This window comes from Ictidomys tridecemlineatus, chromosome 2 (genome assembly GCF_052094955.1).
Source record: "Ictidomys tridecemlineatus isolate mIctTri1 chromosome 2, mIctTri1.hap1, whole genome shotgun sequence".
Lineage (NCBI taxonomy): Eukaryota > Metazoa > Chordata > Mammalia > Rodentia > Sciuridae > Ictidomys > Ictidomys tridecemlineatus.
In genome coordinates, this window is record NC_135478.1 from 24,349,498 (window position 1) to 24,367,385 (window position 17,888).

The following is a 17,888-nucleotide window of genomic DNA, read 5'->3' on the forward strand; positions in this document are numbered from 1 at the left end:
CCATGCTCCTGAGGGTGGTCTGGAGAGGGCAGCCAGAAGCACACTGAGGGATCCGCGTCTGAAGGCACACGTACCACACCTGGTGCACACCACTGCCTTTTATTGGCAAAGGTGAGGGGGTCTGGGGGTGTGAGCAGAGCCCCCCGGACTCAGAAGAAGCCCAGCTTCTTTTTCTCCTGCTGCTGCTTCCACTTGGCCATGCAGTAGAACTCCTTCTTGGATTTCCCAAAGATGTCTTGGAAGTCAGCGTCTGAGAGATAGAACTGGGGGAGGGATGTAGGGGAGGTTGTCATGAGAGCCCAGAGTCCTATCCTACCTAGAGATGTCATCAGGGCACTGCCACCCATCTGGGACACGCCTCCCATCCCTGCACAATGGGCTGATGGTGTCCTGGGCTCCTCCAGCACAGCGTTAGGTGTGGGGCAGTAAGTGATCACCCACCTCCTTGCGGGTGGGGTCCACGCCCTGTGGCAGGTCCTCAACGGCCTGGTACCTCAGCCGTTCGGGGGGCAGGCTCCCACTGTCGACCAAGCTGACACTGCTGCTGCTGCTGCTGTTGCTCTTGCTGATGCTGGCACTTCTGCTGCCTACCCTGGGCCCCAACTCCATCTCTGAGATGTCCTGGCTGTCTTTGATGGCTGGCAGGTCTGGAGGACCTGCTCTGCTCTCGCCTGGCCACTGGGATAGCTGGAAATTGTTGATTTCCTGTCCAGAGAGGGACCTCACGCTGGGGAAGATTGGAATTAGGCACTCCTCGGGGAGGTGACATTGAACCCACTTGCCTCTTGCCCCCAGCTGCAACCCTGACCACCTACCAGGCCCCTGCCCGCTCTGGATCGTGCTATCCAAGCCTACACCACTGTGGGCAATGCCATGGTAGGGTTCCCAGTACTCACTGCTGTGATCCCAGAGATGGCAGATTCTGTTCCCAAGTGGGAGACCCCACTCTTCACCACCTCCTCATAGGACCGGTTGTTCTGGGAGCAAGAATGAGGTCAGTTATCAGGGCTGGGCAGATGAAGGGGCACCCCTGAGATAAGGCCAGTGAGGACACGGTCAGAGCTCCCTCACACATGTTGGAGGTCCCCAGCCAGACCAGCACCTCCTCCTTCAGTTGGCTCCGGGAGGTCCCACTCCCCCCAAATGAGGATGGGGCTAGGGATTTGGGGCCTTACTCACCGACCACATGTAGGGGTCCCAAGTGGAGAACCATCCTGTGAAAGTGGGCGGCTCGTGGCCTTGCTTGACCAGCACGATGGGCGTGGCCAGGCTTCTCCCTGCTGGATGGGTCCTCAGGTACTCCTGGCCCCAGGCCACCGCGTCCTTCCGCTCACTGGCGGCAGCACCAAGCCACAGGAATATCTGGGCCACAGAGGGGGCCTGGTCTGGGACATGTGGAGGGGCTGCCTGGAGCCACACACCTCCTCCCGGCTCCCTGTCTATCTGATGACCTCAGAACCCCACCCACACAGCCCTGGCCACCCGGACACACCCAGCACGCTACCACCCACACAACAGTGAACACAAGAAGGTCCACATGCATTCATGCATTTGTCCCACAGATATTTATTAAGCACCCACTGTATGCCAGGCACTGGGGAGTCAAAAATTTAAAAAATAGATAAAAATCCCTGACTTTTTTTTCATGAGGGAGCAGGTCACATGTGTGTCTGAGGAGACAATGAAGAAGAAGCCACCAGTACAAAGGTCCTGAAGTAACCATGCGCCTGGCATGTTCCAGGAACAGCAAGCAGAACCAGCAAGGGGAGGGTGGGAGGAAATCAGGTCAGAGAGCTGGGGCTGATCAGGTCCAGTGCAGCTATAGGAAGGGCTCGTTTTTTCTGAGGTGCATGCCCACAGCCTTGCCACCAACCCACATGCTGCCACAGACGTGGACTCCCACAGGCACAGTGATATAAAGGCACACCAGCCTCCCTTGTCATCCAGCCCGACAGCAAATCACAGCCACGTATTGCCATCCACTATTGTCTAACACATGGTGTGACAGTCACACGTGATCAGCCACTTACACCACTTTGGAAAGTCACACAGAAACACAGTGCCACAGACACACAGAGTCACTCGGTTGCTCACACCCACCTCAGGTCCTGTGGTTTCTTTCTATCTGCCACATACGTGTGTATGCAAGTGAGCGTGCACACACACACATGCACACACACACACACACACATATATATACATGAGTCTCATGGTAGAGTCCCCAAGGTCTGGCCAGTTCTAGTCAGTTACTTGACCCCACTGTCACTGACACATCAGGCTCCCATCCAGGCGCATATCCAAGAGCAATAGTCACAAGCATCACCCCACATACCTTCGGTCAGTCCATCCACTGACCATTACTCACTCCACCCTGACAGGTCCAGCCCAGGTGTGCCTTCATCTGGAGCCACACACAGCATTGTAAGATACTCAGGGTTACACACAGCTACACACATGGTCCCGGTCAGACGAGACCCATAGAAGACTCAGTACTTTCACACAGTGACACAGACAGCCACATGATTGCACCATTAGTGTCATAGTCACTCACAGCTTATGTGGAGTCATACCCAGTTACACAAATACAGACACACCCGCATTCACACTCCAGCCAGGCAGGAGTGGCCGCTTACCTCCTGCCAGGTGTCCAGCAACATGATGTCATGCTTGTCCAGATCTCCTTGACGGAAGAACACCACTTCTGAGAGGACCAGGCAGCCTTCCTGGCTGGAGCACTCAAACAGTCGTGGCTGGAAGCTGGTGGCCTCCTCCGGGAGCCTGGCCAGCACGGAGCATGGGGCACAGAGGTGCTGTACCTCTGCAGCCTGGGCCCTGCCCGCCCTCAGCATATAGCACCCACCCCAGGGCCAGGAGGCAGCTTCTCTGGGGTAGGAGACTGGGCCTTCCTCTTAGCTTCACCCACCCCATAATTCTCTCCAGGAGCCCCCTGCTCCTCTCTGGGCTGCAATTCCTTTCTGTCCATGGAGAACGCAGACTAGGTGATCTATCTGTCCCCAGCCAGCTGTGACACCAGCTGTCCCATGAATTTCCCTGGAATGGACACTGGGGAAGGGTATGACAGCACCCTCTCTGGGAAGGGAGAGTCCTCTAGGCACACCCCTGGGTGGCGTGGCCTCAGGCCCCAGGATTAAGGAAGGGAAGCTAGGCTGGGCTGGGTGAGGGGATGATCGTACTGAGCCGGGGAGACTCAGCAGGTGTGGTGCAAAAACAAAGCCCCACAGTCACACCAGCAAGGCCTGGAACTTAGCCACCTCTTCCCTTAAGGTCTAACTCTGCCCTTTCCTCCAACATATACCTCATTCAATTACCCAGGCGGGGCCAGGAGGGGAATGTTGAGGAACAGTGCCTTTGCCCAGGACAGTGACACTGCAGGGAGAGGATTAGGCCAGCAGAGGGCACCACTTCCCCTGCTCTCCTGGAATCTTCTGATCCCAGTTACCCAGGCCTGGCGAATGAAGGGTGGGCTTTGTTCCTGAGCCTCTGGGGGGTAGATTTGAGAGTCCTCAGTCCTAGTCATCTCTCCAGCTCTCTGTGTGACCCTTGATTAGTCACCCACCCCCTATGGGCTTCAATTCCTCCTTGGAATAAGAACACTCTCCTCCCAATTCCCTTACCTCTTGCTGCTGGGGTAGGGGGCCCGGCCCCCCAGGGCCTCCCAGAATTGGGGAGGCTCCTGACCCTCTAGCACCGTTTCCTTGTCATTCCCGGAAATGACAGTGACCACTGTCCGTGCCATCTCACGCTGGTCACCGTTACAGCCCTGGCAAGCATAAAGCTGGGTCAAGCCCCACAGGGGGCAGGCCGTGGCCTCCAGTCCTACATCCCACTCACCCGGCCTGTGGAAAGTTGGGCCTGAGCCACAGGAGACCCAAGCTGATGGCAGGGCATGTGTGAGCAAGGAATCTATCTCCCTTCTTTCCCCTCTAAGACTCAGTTTTTCCGGCTGATCAGGGTCACATGTTCTGGATCCCCCTCTGCATCCAGAGTATGAATGGGGATTCCCAGGCTTGAGGGTGATTCATGGTTCATGCTGAAGTTCATAGAAAACTCCAGCAAACCAGAGTAGGCCTTCCCCTTTTCCCAAGAGACTTGGGATGGGCTAGGACCTCTGCTTAAGGCAGGAAGGAGGGGAGGGACCTGGGGCCAGGCCTGGCTCCAACCCATGGATTTGCACATCCACCTGTTGCTCTGTGACTTCCTCCTAGTTCCATCAGGAGTGCTGTGGCTCTTCACCCTCACCCCTGCCCTAACCTCACCCCCATTGGCCTATTTTGGGCCTGTCCCCAGGTACGAATCAAGCAGTCAGTCCTACAGGTACCTTCCCGAACCAGAGGTAGAAGACACCAGCTGTGACTAGCAAGAAGACCTCACTGGAGTTGAGGGACGAGGCTCGGGCTGGCACCTCCATGGTCCTGGTGTTGTAGCCGTCAGTGCCTTGCACGTGGAAGAGCCTGGGGACAGAGGCTGGCTGCCCCTTCCCGTGGTGCCCAATGCTCCCCTAGAAAAGTGCTAGGCCTCAGGCTCCTGGGCAGGGGGGTTGCCTCTCTGTCCCAGTAGGGACAAACTGCCCCAAGACTTAGGCCAACATTGTCTTCTGGACCCTCTGAAGGTGGAGTGTAGGGATCCATCAGTCTGGGACAGGAAAGCAAGCCCTTTGTAAGTGGACCCCTCACCCCTTCTCTGCAGAGTCAGGGCACAATGCCCGGGCCTTGAAGGTGTAACACCAGGAGCAGTTCTACCTGTGTATGACATCACTGGGTCCCTTTTGACTCGGTTTCCTTGCCTATGTTCCTGCTCCATACTTATCTGTGGGACTATGGGGTCACCCTTGGGGTTCCTGGGCCTTGGACAAGCACCAGGAAACCACATGCTGGAATGCTGGACCCCAGACCTGAAGAGGTGTTTAGCAAGTTCATGCAAGGGCTACGGCCACGTCCAGGCCTGGGGAAGCTGCCCCTGCAGCAGCAGGGTGGGCCCTACCTGGAAGATCACCAGCTGGCCTTGGAAGATGGCAAGGAAGTGGGGAGGCTCGCTGCCCATTGTCACATGCTCCTGCACCAGAGCTCCCTGGTACAGGTGGTCCAGCTCCTCAGCATTAGAGTGCAGGGCCTTGGTCTCTTCTGCTGTGGCCTGGTGTCCCTGTGGGGTTTGGGGAGACAGTGATGGCCCAAGGCAGCTCTCACATTTCCTTCTCTGGCTCTAGCTCTTAGACTTTAAGGTGTGCACCACCTCCCTCCAGCCGGTGCACCTGCCATGAGTACAAGATGTACTGGATGCGGCCCAGTTTCTGGTATGTGTAGAGGACGAGGTAGCAGTTGCTTGAGCACAACTGTCCATGACGCTTGGAATCCACGGGCTGCCTGCGTGAGTCCTGGATGCACCACATCTGAGGAGAAGGGAACCAGTGGGCAAAGGTAGCTCCTCTACCTGAACCAGCCTGCCTATCCACACCTACCCAGAAAGCTCTCTTTCATTCCTCATCTTGTGTAGGCAAGGAGCTCACCCCAGCTCTGCAACCTCCCCATGCTCTGTGCTGAATCTGCAGGTGACCCTTTTCCCCCACGGACCCCTGGAACCCATCACACCTGAGCTGATCTGCTCTCAGCCAAGACTGAGTTTGCATGTGGTACCTGAGTAAACGAGTGGCAAGGACTTCAAAGGATGTGACCTGGACCACCCTGCCCCAACCTCACCCCAAGTCCCAGCCCCGCCAGCCACAGCCCTGGTCAGGGGCAGACAGGACCTCACACAGACACTGTTCAGGCCAGGTCAGCAGAAGTCAGGCCTCGAAACATTAGGGAACATGCCCTTTTGGCTTTCAAGTGTCATTAAAACTACAACAACAACAACAACAACAACAACAAAGCCTGCTCGAAATCGGAGAGGAAAACACTTCCTCACATTTGTCAGTGTTCCCTGTTCCCCCAGGTAGCCACCCTTTGGAGCCAGGTAGACAGACCCTGGTCAAATTGCAGATCTGTGTGGTTAGCGGTGAGGCCCTCAAAGCTTTTGGTTTTCCCACTTGCAAATTGGGGATCCCAGCACCTACTTCACTTTGCCTCTACAGGCCAGGAAACAACGTCTGGGCATCCTTTACCCACATAAAGCCCAAAAGCTTCTCTGGGGGAACTTTCCTTCCAGACCAGAGGATCCAGAACCCTGCCTTTTGCAGAAGATGCTCATCTGGGCCACACACCACCCAAGAGTGGCACTTACCTGGAAACTAGGCCTCCCGTCTCAGGCCTCTCTGCCTGCTGCCCACTGCCTCCGCTCCCTGTACTTGGAGCCTGGGTCCCATACTCTCCTTCCCTTGCTCCCTTGCCTACCTATGGCTTCCCTGCCTTGCTCTCTCCCTGCTGCTCCCTCTGTCTCTCTCAATGCACCCCTTTTCCCCAACCTACCTTTTCCTTGCCCTGAACCCCCAACTCTCCCTGCTCATCCTTTACCCCATCTCTTCCTCCTCTCTCCATCTCTGCCCCACTCCCTGCCTTTCCCAGTCTCCTTACCCACCCCGCATCCCATCTTCCCCTCTGCAGGCCTTTCCCCTTCCTTTCCCCACTTGGTGCTTCTCCTCCTCTCTTTGTCTCCCACCACTCACCTCCTCTGCCCATCTCTATTAGGGCAAATGTAGGAGGCATCTTATATTCCTCTGACCTCAACCTTCCTTGAGAACTAGGACCCCTCACCAGTGGTCCCGTTTCTGTAATCTCACAGCATCCCCACATCAGCCTTGGGACCAGATGGGACCAATTTCTGCCCACACTTTATAGATTTAACAGTGGAGTCCCAAAGGATACCAAAGCCTCTGCTTGAGGGTCAGCCAGCAAATCAGTGTGCAATCGTGTGCTGCATGGAGCCTGGAAGTGGCCTTCAACACCTGCGGCTCCTAGCACACTGGTCTGAGACCAGATGAGTGGTTCACAGTTGAGGACTGTATAGGGGGCTGGGAATAGGGGGCTGAGATAGATTATGTGTGGCTGTGCATCTGTGTTGGTGTTGACCATTGTGTGACTGCTGTCATGTGTGATACAGAGTCATGCAATTTCATATTTGCACTTGTGCACCTGGCTATGATGATGCAATCACTAAGTATGAGTACCTGTGTCTGTATTGTCATAGGTATGGGCTTGTCACACATATAACTATGTATGATTAGGCTTGACTGTATCAGTCAGCTGTCAGGCAGAGTTTGTGTATGTGCATGGGTTACTGGTTGTCCCCAGTTGTGTGTGGATGTGCATCCGGGTGTCCTAGGGTCACCTGAGATAGCACCACCCGTATGGTTTACCAGTGAGCAAAGCATAGCTAGTTAAATCAGCCCCTCACCTCCACCTTCCCAGAGCCGTCGTCCACCATCCTGAGCTGGGCCGCTAGCTCTGGCTGGCTGTGCAGCTTGCCCACGTCCAGCTTTACCTGAATGGATCTACCTGAAGATGAGACAAGGGATGTCAACGGAGCTTTCTTTCGGCTCAAGTCCCAGCCTCCACCAGCCCCGCCCCACTCACTCTTCAGGGTCCCTCCTAGACTCCAGGGCCCTCCCTGGCCAGTCCGGACGCTCTGGCCACGCCCCTTCACTCTTAGTGCTGAGTTCTGTCCAGCACCCCTCGGCCAGGGCCACGCCCGCTCCCGCTCGCCCCTCACGGCGAACCACGTGTTCCTGCCAGGCCCCGCCCCTCTCCCGCCAGGCCCCGCCCCTCTCCCGCCAGGCCCCGCCCCTCCAGCCGCGTCTCCCCCGCGCACCTGTCCGGTCCAGCTTTTTCCTGCCCAGCTCGCGAGTCCACGTTCGGAAGAGCTGCTTGAACGCGGCCGACTCGGCGCCCTCGTTCACCACCTCCACGTTGGTGTAGGTCGGGTAGCCCTTGGCCTGGATGAAGCCCTGGGGCCGGGACTCCATCAGGCCTGCGGGCTTCGGGCTTCCATGGCGCTCCACCTCCCAGGGGCCGCCCCCCACTACAGCGGCAAAAGCAGCTCAGCTCTGAGACGCGTTAATTAACAAGTTTGTGACCCATTTAACAAGCCGGCACTGTCATTACCGACTTCTCTGAGGTCCCTGTGGGCAGACAGAGGTCCCCAAGTCCCAGCCTAGAGAAGAGCTGGCCATGACAACTCATGCAGACCCAGGCCAAACCACTTCTACCCCCCACCCCAGAAAGGAGGGGACACCCAGTGCAGAAGGCTCCCAGACCTCAAGGCTGGGCCATGTGCTATCTCTGTCTCTATCTCTATCTCTATCTCTATCTCTATATAGATAGATAGAACATGGCTCAGGGTGCATCTACTTTCTGGCTCCAGGTTAGGGTTTCCTCTCCTTTGGGACCCCAGGATGTGGATATTTCCCAAGTCAAAGTTCTAAGTTCCCCCTCCCTTAGATCCCCAGGGAAGGAAACCCCCTGCCAGATTTCAGGGCCAGTCTCCTCCCTAATCAGAGCCCAGAGCTGTGCTGTGTCTCTCAGACAGGGACCCAGGGCCTCACCACAGCCCTGCTGAAGGCAGCCTTTTTCTCCTCCACGTTGGACATACGTCCCTGCCATAAGTAGATCTTAAAGCCACCCTGGTCCAGGATGTAGCAATCCTAGGAGCCAGGATAGGTCTGGTTAGTAGGTGGTCCAGACAGCTGGGCTTGTGGAGTAGAGATGAATCAAGGGGCTGGGGGTTTTCTCACCTCCTCCTGCAGCAAGTCCTGGGTTAGGGGGCGGGTTGCCAATTCCTGTATCACCAAGTCCTTGCCTTTCTCATAGACACTGGGGGACAGGCATCCAGGTTATGGGCAGCCCAGTCCCTCCTTGGCCTGGCTTTACCCTGCCCCTGTTTGGAACTTCTACTTCCCCAAAGACAGAAGGCATGGGAGCTGAAGGGAGTTGTGGCCTTGCGTAGAGCCTTATACAGCTCCTTGACCTTCATGGGGCCTCATTCCCTCATCTGCACAAAGGGTTTCCCAGTAGGGTTGCCACACATCATTTGAGAGTATAGGATAAACCCAAGGTCCCACATGCCAGGTCCCAGAAATCCATCTGCTTTTACTGGAGGGCTTTCTAGAGTTGCTGTGCTATTGCAGTAATGCTGGACAAGCAGTTCTGGACTGTTCTGCCCACCCTGTCCTCCCTCAATTCTGCTCACTGGTAGAGGCGGACATTGGCCTTCTGTAGCTGGTTAATACTCCTGGTGGGCATGGCTGCATGCAGATTGCCCACTCTGCAACCCAGCACAGCCTCCATGATATGTGTGGGGTCAGTGACTTCAACTCCATCATCCACTATGCCAATCTGTGCACGACCACCACGTTCCCTGTCCCGGATGCTGCAGGTCAGAACCAGGCCCTTTGGAGAGGAAATGGCAGTCAGGCTTCCCAGGTGTGCCCTCACTCTGGCAGCCCAGCTCAGATCTTTCCTGTCACTGCTCAGCTCCCAGAGGCAGGGATGGTGGGAAGGGAAAGCTGTTGTCTCCTCCCTCTGGCATCTGGGGGGCCATCACCAGTGCAGGGGCTGAACTCAGCTTGTGCCCAGTAGGTGCTTCTGATGGAGGTGGAGAGTCCAGCCCACTTCTTGGGGTAGACAGGGGATAGAAACCTGTAGGACCAAGCCCTGAACCCCCAGTTCCTAGGGCAGACACTGACCCGAGATTTCTCAGAAATGCTGGTCTTGGACCCATTCCACTGGATCATCACCATGCCCAGGTCCAACAGGAAGATGTCTCCTTTATTAAAGCTGTTCCAGGACAGCTCCACCTGCCAGAGTCAGGAGCAACAGGGAGGAAAAAAGTGTGTCATACTAGCAGCACCCAGCCAGAGGGGAGCATAGCTGGAGTGTGTCACTTAGACACATGAAGCCCTGTGACTGTAACAACACCTAACACAATGTGTAGGCATGCATCTATGTAATCAAAAGTAACCTGGAGGGTGGCTCTCTGTGTCTGTGTACATCTCTAGGAATGCGTGCTTGTAGACAATGCTATATCCACAGGGCGAACATGACTAAGCATGACACTTTTCATTCAAAGTATGTCTAAAGCTGCACATATGTATACAGGTGGGGTGTATGCATTTATCTGTGTGTACATGTACATGTGTGGGAGTATATCAAATATGAACAAGTTTGTGTGCTCATGGTGACAGTGCACATGTGCTTGTGTGGGGACAGTGTCTATCTATGGAAATCTATCCAAATGGAAACACGTTTGAGGATAAAAGGGGGCACTCCAAATAATTATGCCAGGATAATAGTGAAACTTAATACTGTATGGTGTCCCAGCATGATCAGGGATGCATGGTCACTGGATCTGTGGGTGACAGTGCAGAGCCTGTGGAGGGCTGCCACCTATTATGCAGACTGAAGGACCTTGGTTCACATTGTTGACATTGTACTCCTGAGTGATCACTACACCACATTCCGGCCTGATGGCAGTATAATGACTTGATCTAACAAGATCAGTATCTTCCTTAAATTTCTTGACATCTGGAAGCAAGGGGTTCTCTGTGCTGATTTGCACATGGATATCATATGGACTAGAGTAGCGTTGAGGGTGTAAGGAGAGACAGTGTGGGTGCCTGTGGTTGACAGTGACAGTGTATGTGAGAGAGCCTGAGACTCTGCACTCCTTCACAAATGTGCCACCTCCCATTGTGCTGCTTACAAGGTGCACAATCTTATCTGCCTCACCTGCCCAAATTCCTAACATGCCCATGAGACACGTGAAGAAGAGGGTCCAGGGAGCCGTGGCAGAGGTGGAGCTGGAAGACTGGCTCTGCCTTCTCTTCTTATTCGAGTCAGGCCTTCTGGGAACGCTGACAGCTCATCCCCACTCCCCACATTCCCTACCAACTTCCACACTTCCTTATACTTCAGTATACTCAGTCCAAGCTGAGTCCAGAGGTCAAGTGCCTTCTTGGCGACCCTCACCTCGGTGGCAGACACGTGCTTCCTCGCTTTGATGTGCAGCAGTCGCTGGATGTTGTACATGTTGGTCTCCACATGCTTGACGTCAGAGGCTAGGCCCCCCTTCCTGTAGCTGAGAAGGGAACGGGTCCCACTTAGAAACACACACTGCCATGTGTAGGAATGAGTGAAAAAGTGAGCACATGCACACGTGCATAGGGGATGTCATGTGCCTGTTCAGTGCATGTTAGAGTAAACATGAGGCATGAATGTGTGTTTTATCCATGTGTAGAGATGTGGACATGTGTGCATCTATGTATGTGTGTATTCTTTTGGAGGTTCAGTGTATATCTATTTACCCATGTAAGTCTGGATGGGAGTACATGGAAATGGGTAACGACATAGATACGTTCAGGAGGACATGACTATTTACATGTGGGGGGTGTGCCCATCTACAGGTGGACATGCACAGGGGGTGGTGTGTGTTTCTGCATATGCATGTATACTTGAATGCATGTGTTCATGTATATACTACATGAACAAATGTAGGCCCAACTGTATGAAGCAGACATGGTCAGATATTGACAAGTTCCTATGTTCAACCTAAATATATTACAATTATTAATTTAAAAACCATTAAAGTAATTTATAGCAAAAGGCATTTCTTTACATATATATGTATACAAATACACACACACACACACACACACACACACATATATATATATAATTGTAGATGGACATAATTCCTTTATTTTATTTGTTTATTTTTATGGGGTGCTGAGGCTCGAACCCAGTGCCTCACTCATACTAGGCCAGCACCCCCCAAAAGACATTTCTACCAGCACAGCAACATAGAAGAAAACTCAAAACAATTTTGGTGTCCACTCCTAGGTATATACCCCAGAGAAATAAAAACATTTGTCCACACAAAAACTTGTATACAAATGTTCATGGTGGAAACAGCCCAAATGTCCATTAAGTGAATAAATAAAATATGGCATATTCATACAGTGGAATAGTATTTGGTAACAAAAATAAATTATTAATAATGCCTGATACAACATGGATGAACCTTGAAAACAGCATGCTAATTGAAAAAAGCCTGTTATGAAGGACCACTTATTGTAAGGGTGATAAAAACGTTCTCAAACTGCTCATGGTGCTGGTTGGGCAAGCCTGTGAAAATCACTGAATGGCATATTGAAATGGGTGCATGGTATGGTATGTGGGTCGTATCTCAACAAAGTGCGCTCTCTCTCTCTCTCTCATACACACTGTATCTCTCTCTCACACACAAATGCATGCACAAACGCACATGCACACACACTTTCCATTTAGCAAATGGGGGTAGTCATCCCAAGGCAGCCTGAGCACTGGATTCACCACCGGGGCCTCCCAGTCCCAGTTCCTCCCTACTCTGCCCCGCACTCACATGACTCCCGGATGGAAGTAGCTGTGGAAACACTCGGACTCATGGCCCTGCACTTCCCGATGTTGCACTGTCCGGTCCCCCAGCTCCTCTTGCAGGTGCTGCACAAAGGTGCTTGCAGCACCCTGAGCCTCGGTGCTTGCCTCCTTCCCGATCCAGTAGTGCAGGTTGCTGGATGCTTCCTGTGTGGCCTTTTTGCTCCGGGAGACCTAGGGTTCATGTGTTTGTGTATGTGGGGGTGGGCAGGCAGAGGAGCAGGAGCAGGGAGGAGTCCAGGCATCAAGGCCCAGGTGGAAAGGAGGTAAAGGGTGGAGGAGATGGTGGGCAGATGCTCTGTGGACAGATCGTGAAGGGGCAGCAGGGGCTAAGAGGGCTCAGGGCAGCAGCCCCCCTTGGGAGAGGTGATTCTGGGGCTCTCAGCTTGCCTCTTTCTAGGGCAGAGATAGTGTCTGCGCCTTGGAGTCTCCAGTGCTGGGCCATGTCACCCTCTGTCCCAAACACAATCCCCATGTGACTCACATGGAGGATGATATAGCAGTGTTTCTCAAAGAAGTTCCCGTAAGCCTTCTCAGGTACTGGCACCATCTTCAGGTTCTGGGAGAAAAGGGTGCCATGTGACAACTCAGAGACCCCCCTCCACCATAATCTCCACCCCTGGTGTGTGTAGGGGAGAGAGCTCTGGGTTGGGGGCAGGAGGAGCCTGGTTTCTGAAACCCCACACCTATCATGTCACCATCTGTGCCGTGTGTCAGACCTCTTACCTCAATGATCCATATTTGGAGGTCTCTGTGGCTGTCGATGGCTGGGAGGCCCTTGTTATTGTTCATCCTAAACCAGGCAGGAATGAGAGAGGACACAGGGAACAAGAGCCAGAGTTCTCAGGTAGTAGGTCCACCTCCTAGCCACCTGTTCTCCGGGCTCCAAACAAGAATTCTTCCCACCTACAGCTCTCCAAAGCACCTTCGTCATGAAGTGTGACTTTCATTAGGAGGGCTCTGTAAACACACAGACATCAGAAAACCAGGACAGGCACTGTAGCCCAGTATATGGAGACTTTGCAAACAGAGACCTGGGTGCTCTTAGAACAGGGCTGAGCTCTCTGGGCAGGGGCAGGCTTTGAAGCCAGCAACCGCTGCAAATAAGGAGTTAGAAACAGGCTATACAGACAGATGCAGGATCTGCTTTCAGGGGCACTTGCTGCAGAGAATGGTAGGTTCTACAATCAGGCAAAAGCTCTGCCAGTAGGAACAGATTCAACAGGCGGGGACAGAAGGCCAACAGGGACAGGCTCTTGAAATAGAACTCAATCCTGTAGACAAAGACAGGCTCCGCACACAATCGAGCTACAAATAGACACAGGTTTTCCAGGCAAAGTTAGGATCAGGCTATGCCAACAGCAGGGACCTACTCCGTGACAGGCTCTGTGGACAGAAAAGGGCTTGCAAACAGGCGAAGGCTTTGCAAGCAGGGACAGTTTTCTCAGACTGAAGAAAGGGTTTCAAAGTCTCCGGTTCTCTTGATGGAAATGACGGTGTGCGCGTGCAAGGATGGCCTGTGCATCAGACACAGGCACAGCCCAGGACAACTGATACAGGCTGCTCAAACCAGCATGACTGTGAACACTGACAAAGGCTTTACAAACAGTTATGGGTGTTGCAGGCATGTGGGAGTTTTGCACACTGGGAAAGGCTCTGCCAACATGGATGGGGACAAGCCTCAAGACAGGGACTCTTTGTATAAGGGACAGACTCTGCAGACATGGACAAGTTCATAGATGGGCAAGGCTCTGCAAACAGGTGTCCCATTTTTGGCCAGAGAAAGGCCTCACAGATGGAGGCAGGCTCTCTTTGGCATGAGCGTGCTCTGTATGCAGGGTAGCCTCTGCAAACAGACTCAATTCCTACTTACAGGGAGATGAGAATAGGCCAGGAAAATAATCATAAGCTCTAAAAAGAGATCAGGCTCTGAAAAAAGACTCAGGCCCTGTAAACAGAAAATCCAGAGATGTGATTTGCAGATAAGAGATTTTACAAGCCAACACAGGGTCTTCAGACAGACAGGTTCTGTAAACAGTGGTGGTTCCTCCAGAGAAGGAGGAGCTGCCGAAGGAGTGGCAGGAGTCAGCTTTGTGTGCCAGCACATCTACTCCACATGTAGACAAGACTGAAGCAGGGCTGGGTTCTGTGGAGGGCCCTAAGCCCTGTGCCCTGCAAATGGGTTGGGCTTTACAGAAGAAGATCAGTTTTGAGACAGGTAAATGTTCTGTAAACAGGTAAAGGGTCTCTAACAGGTACACATGAAAATAGGAATAGAGTTTTGCAGATAAAGGCTCTGAAGATAGGGGTGTGCTTTGCAGAAAGACACCTATGCTCCCAGACAGACAGAGCCCTCCCACCCCCCCAGCAGGGTAAACTTCATCAGAACAAATCCTACAAGAAGACAGTTTCTACCCAGGGAAATTCAGATAGGCTGGGCTAACAGGCACAAGTCCTGACAATTGCCAAAGACGCTACCCATAGACCACAGAAAGAATCCAGACCCGAAATAGTCTGAGGTCGAGACACTCACGTGGAGGGAACTGTTTCTGCTAAGGGGGACAGGTGCTGCTTGAACAGACAAAGCTTTGCAAACAGGGGCAATGTCTTTATGTACAAAAATGTGTCCCAGACAAAGGCACCAGACAAGTTCTGCAGACAGGGATGAGCTGAGCATGCACAACAGCTTCTGCAGGGAAAGCAAATCTTATGCCCAGGGAAACAGGGACCCACTGTTAAAAGAGCCCCGGAGTCTGAAAACAGAGGCTTCAGGCAAAACCAGGCTCTGCAGAGAGACAAAGTTCTATAAATCCAAGACAGAGTGCACACAAGAACTGTCTCTGAAGACTGTGACAGAGTGCAGCAAGTGACAAGCTCAGCTGGCCTAAGCGTTGGGCAAATGAGGCATAAGCACTCTTGACAGATTCTTGAAACTGGGCTGACCTCTAACACAGAGACTCTGCAAACTGACCTGAGTCACTTAGGTTTGGACTCTGTGGGTTCTGAGTGTGCAGAGGAGGGAGAGAAACATGAAGTATTGGAGGAAGGCAGGCTCTCTGTTCTGTTGATTTTCTTACATCTCAGCAGATTGCCATCGACCCCCTAGGGCTCCCCTGCACAACTCCTTCAGAAATGTGTGTGTGAGGTTTGGTCATTCTCTCCTGCATGGAAGTCTTTGTGCATTTAACTTAAACCCTGCCAGCTGCAGCTTTCTCTCCTTGTTGCTGCTTTGCTGAATAGACACCCAAGTCACTTCTTTCTGAGTCTCTCCCTTGGGCCCCTGGTGTGAGAGTGACTCTGCTACTCTGGCCCCTGCACTCCTCCCTGGCAGAGCGAGGGTGAGCGAGGGCAGAGGCACAGAGCTACTGGAAGAGTGGCTCTCACTCTACTGTGGTGTCCAGGGCCTCTGAGGGCAGCTTAGGCCCTGGTGTGCTCACAGTGCACCGTGCAAGGTGGCTGTGGGAAGGGAGATGGGGACTGCCCAGGGCTGTCAGTCAGCAGTCAGCCAGGGGGTAAGAGCTGTGTTCATCCCACACAGTCCCTCCTAGCACCCCATGGAAACCATGCATGCTGTTGGCTTTGGCCTCCCACACAGGAGAGGGGGAAGATTCCTGAAGGCAGGGGCTTGTCCTCTTATGTACCACAGAATCCCAGCTGCCTGGCGCCCAGCAGGTGCCCAACTAATGGGTGGTAAATGAATGAAGAGTGTTGCTAGTGCTGACTGAGTGAATGTGGATGCAGAAGAGAGTCACCTGTACATCCAACTGTCCCTAGATGTCCATAACCACTGTTGTAGGTGATGGCCTGTTGGTGTGACAATGACATGCGTGACAGACAGACACAGTGGCCACGAAATGGTGATTTTGAGCAACTGAAAATGTGACACTATAGTATATAGTTACGTGCAATTGTGATTCTGCAGCAGGACTCTTGAATGACAGGCAGAAATAGTGATCAGTGACAGTGACCAGGGACCTAAGCAAGCAGTAAGCAGAAGTCTAGGACCTACGGGATGTAGTTCACCTAATAGTACAGCAGCCTCGGAGGGACAGGAAGGCTACATGTGAGACAGGAAAGATAGACAAGCAGCCAGAAGATTGGGACTCGGCTGGTTTCAGGGGAGCAGGGGGCAGCATTCCCCCCAGGGTGGCTGGGAGGATGCCCAATGTGGAGTTCAGCCTGGGGAGCCAGACTCCAACCCAGGTCACCAGTGTTCACCATCTTTCAACTGGTTTCTGGGGGAGATAGGAGGAAGGGATGCTTAAGAGATGGGGGGGTTCCCTCGCTCCCCAATACCCTCTTCTTTCATCCAGCCTGTCTCTTTCTCCTTAGGGCGAGGTCCCCAGTCCCACAAGACCCCCACTCGTGTACTTCACCTCTCCCTGTACGACTCCTTTCTACCACATCCTGTGGTTGGGAACCCCCCTGCACCCCGTGTCCTCTCCTCCTTCCAGGAAGCTCCCTTCTCTTCCTGGGGTGCCCCCTCTACTCAGGGCCCTCTTTCTCTTTGGGTGCCCCATTCTTCTCTAGGGTCCCTTTCTCACCTTTCCTCCTTTCCCAAGGTGCCCTCTTCCCCCAGCGCCTCCCTGCTGGCCTCCTGTTCTCTGCCCTGGGTCACCCACCCCTACTCCTTTCCTCCTCCAGACACCCCCTTCTCCCTCACAGTGCCCCCTCCTTTCCCTGACTTCCCCTTTCTCCCTCCAGGCGCCCCCTCCCCCTCTTCCAGTGCCCTTTTCTCTCCCCCAGGTGCGTCCTTCCTTCCAGACTCTGGGGTGACTTCAAGTTCCAGGAAGGGGGAGGGGCACTGCCTGCTGGAGGAGGACAGGGGGGCCTGGCCAGGGGGAGGGAAGGGGTCTTAGGCAAACCCATGATGGGTGTCAGAGACCCCCCTCACCCACAGAATCTGCCGCTTTCTTCCCTCTGGACGGCCTGGCCACAGTTGCCCTGCCCCCTGGGTGATCTCACCTGCTGGGCTGGTGGCCGCTTCCTCAGTTCTGCTGGCCTCTGCCCTGGGACTCCATGCCCTACACCTGGGCTAGCAGCAACCCCTCTCCACCCGGTCGGTGCCCCTCGGCCCAGGCCTACCTGCTGGAAGTGCTCCCACCTTCTCCCTGCCCTTGGGCAGTGCTAGTCTGGCAAGGGGCCAGGCTCTGCCCACTGCCCCACCTCCCCCACTCGTGTACTTCACCTCTCCCTGTACGACTCAATCCCAGCTCCCGCCCTGCAGGACACACCCGACCACTCAGTCCTCAGAGGGCTGGGCATTCAAACTTAATCAGTTAGTCAGTCCACAAATATTGACCGAGTTGTCTGGGAGCCAATCCCCTCCCCAAGGCCTGGCAGACTCACCTCCTGGGTACCAGGGGCCTGAGAAAATAGGGGAATGGAGACCTAGAGCTAGACCTCAGAGCTAGGCTGAGAGGTGGAATATACTATGATTTCCTTCTCTGGAGCCCAGATGGGCTCCTCTTGGGCCAAGCCACTGAAGCAAACTTTAGAAGGAAATAGAACTTAGGCCGGGAGTGGTGG

At 53.8% G+C, this 17,888-nt stretch overlaps 1 protein-coding gene across 2 annotated transcripts; it reads right to left on the reverse strand.

The window, feature by feature from the left end:
* Nucleotides 1–80: 80 nt before the first annotated feature.
* On the reverse strand, nucleotides 81–17,526 carry Vill (villin like). Of its 2 annotated transcripts, XM_078038139.1 has the most exons (20): nucleotides 17,325–17,526; nucleotides 13,086–13,152; nucleotides 12,844–12,918; nucleotides 12,328–12,533; nucleotides 10,917–11,025; nucleotides 9,635–9,745; nucleotides 9,139–9,338; nucleotides 8,684–8,762; nucleotides 8,495–8,593; nucleotides 7,762–7,897; nucleotides 7,348–7,448; nucleotides 5,270–5,407; nucleotides 5,002–5,160; nucleotides 4,340–4,519; nucleotides 3,636–3,781; nucleotides 2,634–2,778; nucleotides 1,180–1,362; nucleotides 897–977; nucleotides 442–705; nucleotides 81–263 (listed from the first exon to the last, which is right to left on the reverse strand). In XM_078038139.1, exons 2-20 carry the CDS (start codon nucleotides 13,149–13,151, stop codon nucleotides 150–152), a joined length of 2,592 nt encoding a protein of 863 aa, XP_077894265.1. In that variant the 5' UTR covers nucleotide 13,152; nucleotides 17,325–17,526; the 3' UTR covers nucleotides 81–149. The 2 variants fall into 2 exon arrangements, with proteins under 2 accessions (XP_077894265.1, XP_005317418.2); XM_005317361.3 differs by lacking the exon at nucleotides 17,325–17,526 and having other exon boundaries at nucleotides 13,086–14,309.
* Between the last annotated feature and the right edge of the window lie 362 nt (nucleotides 17,527–17,888).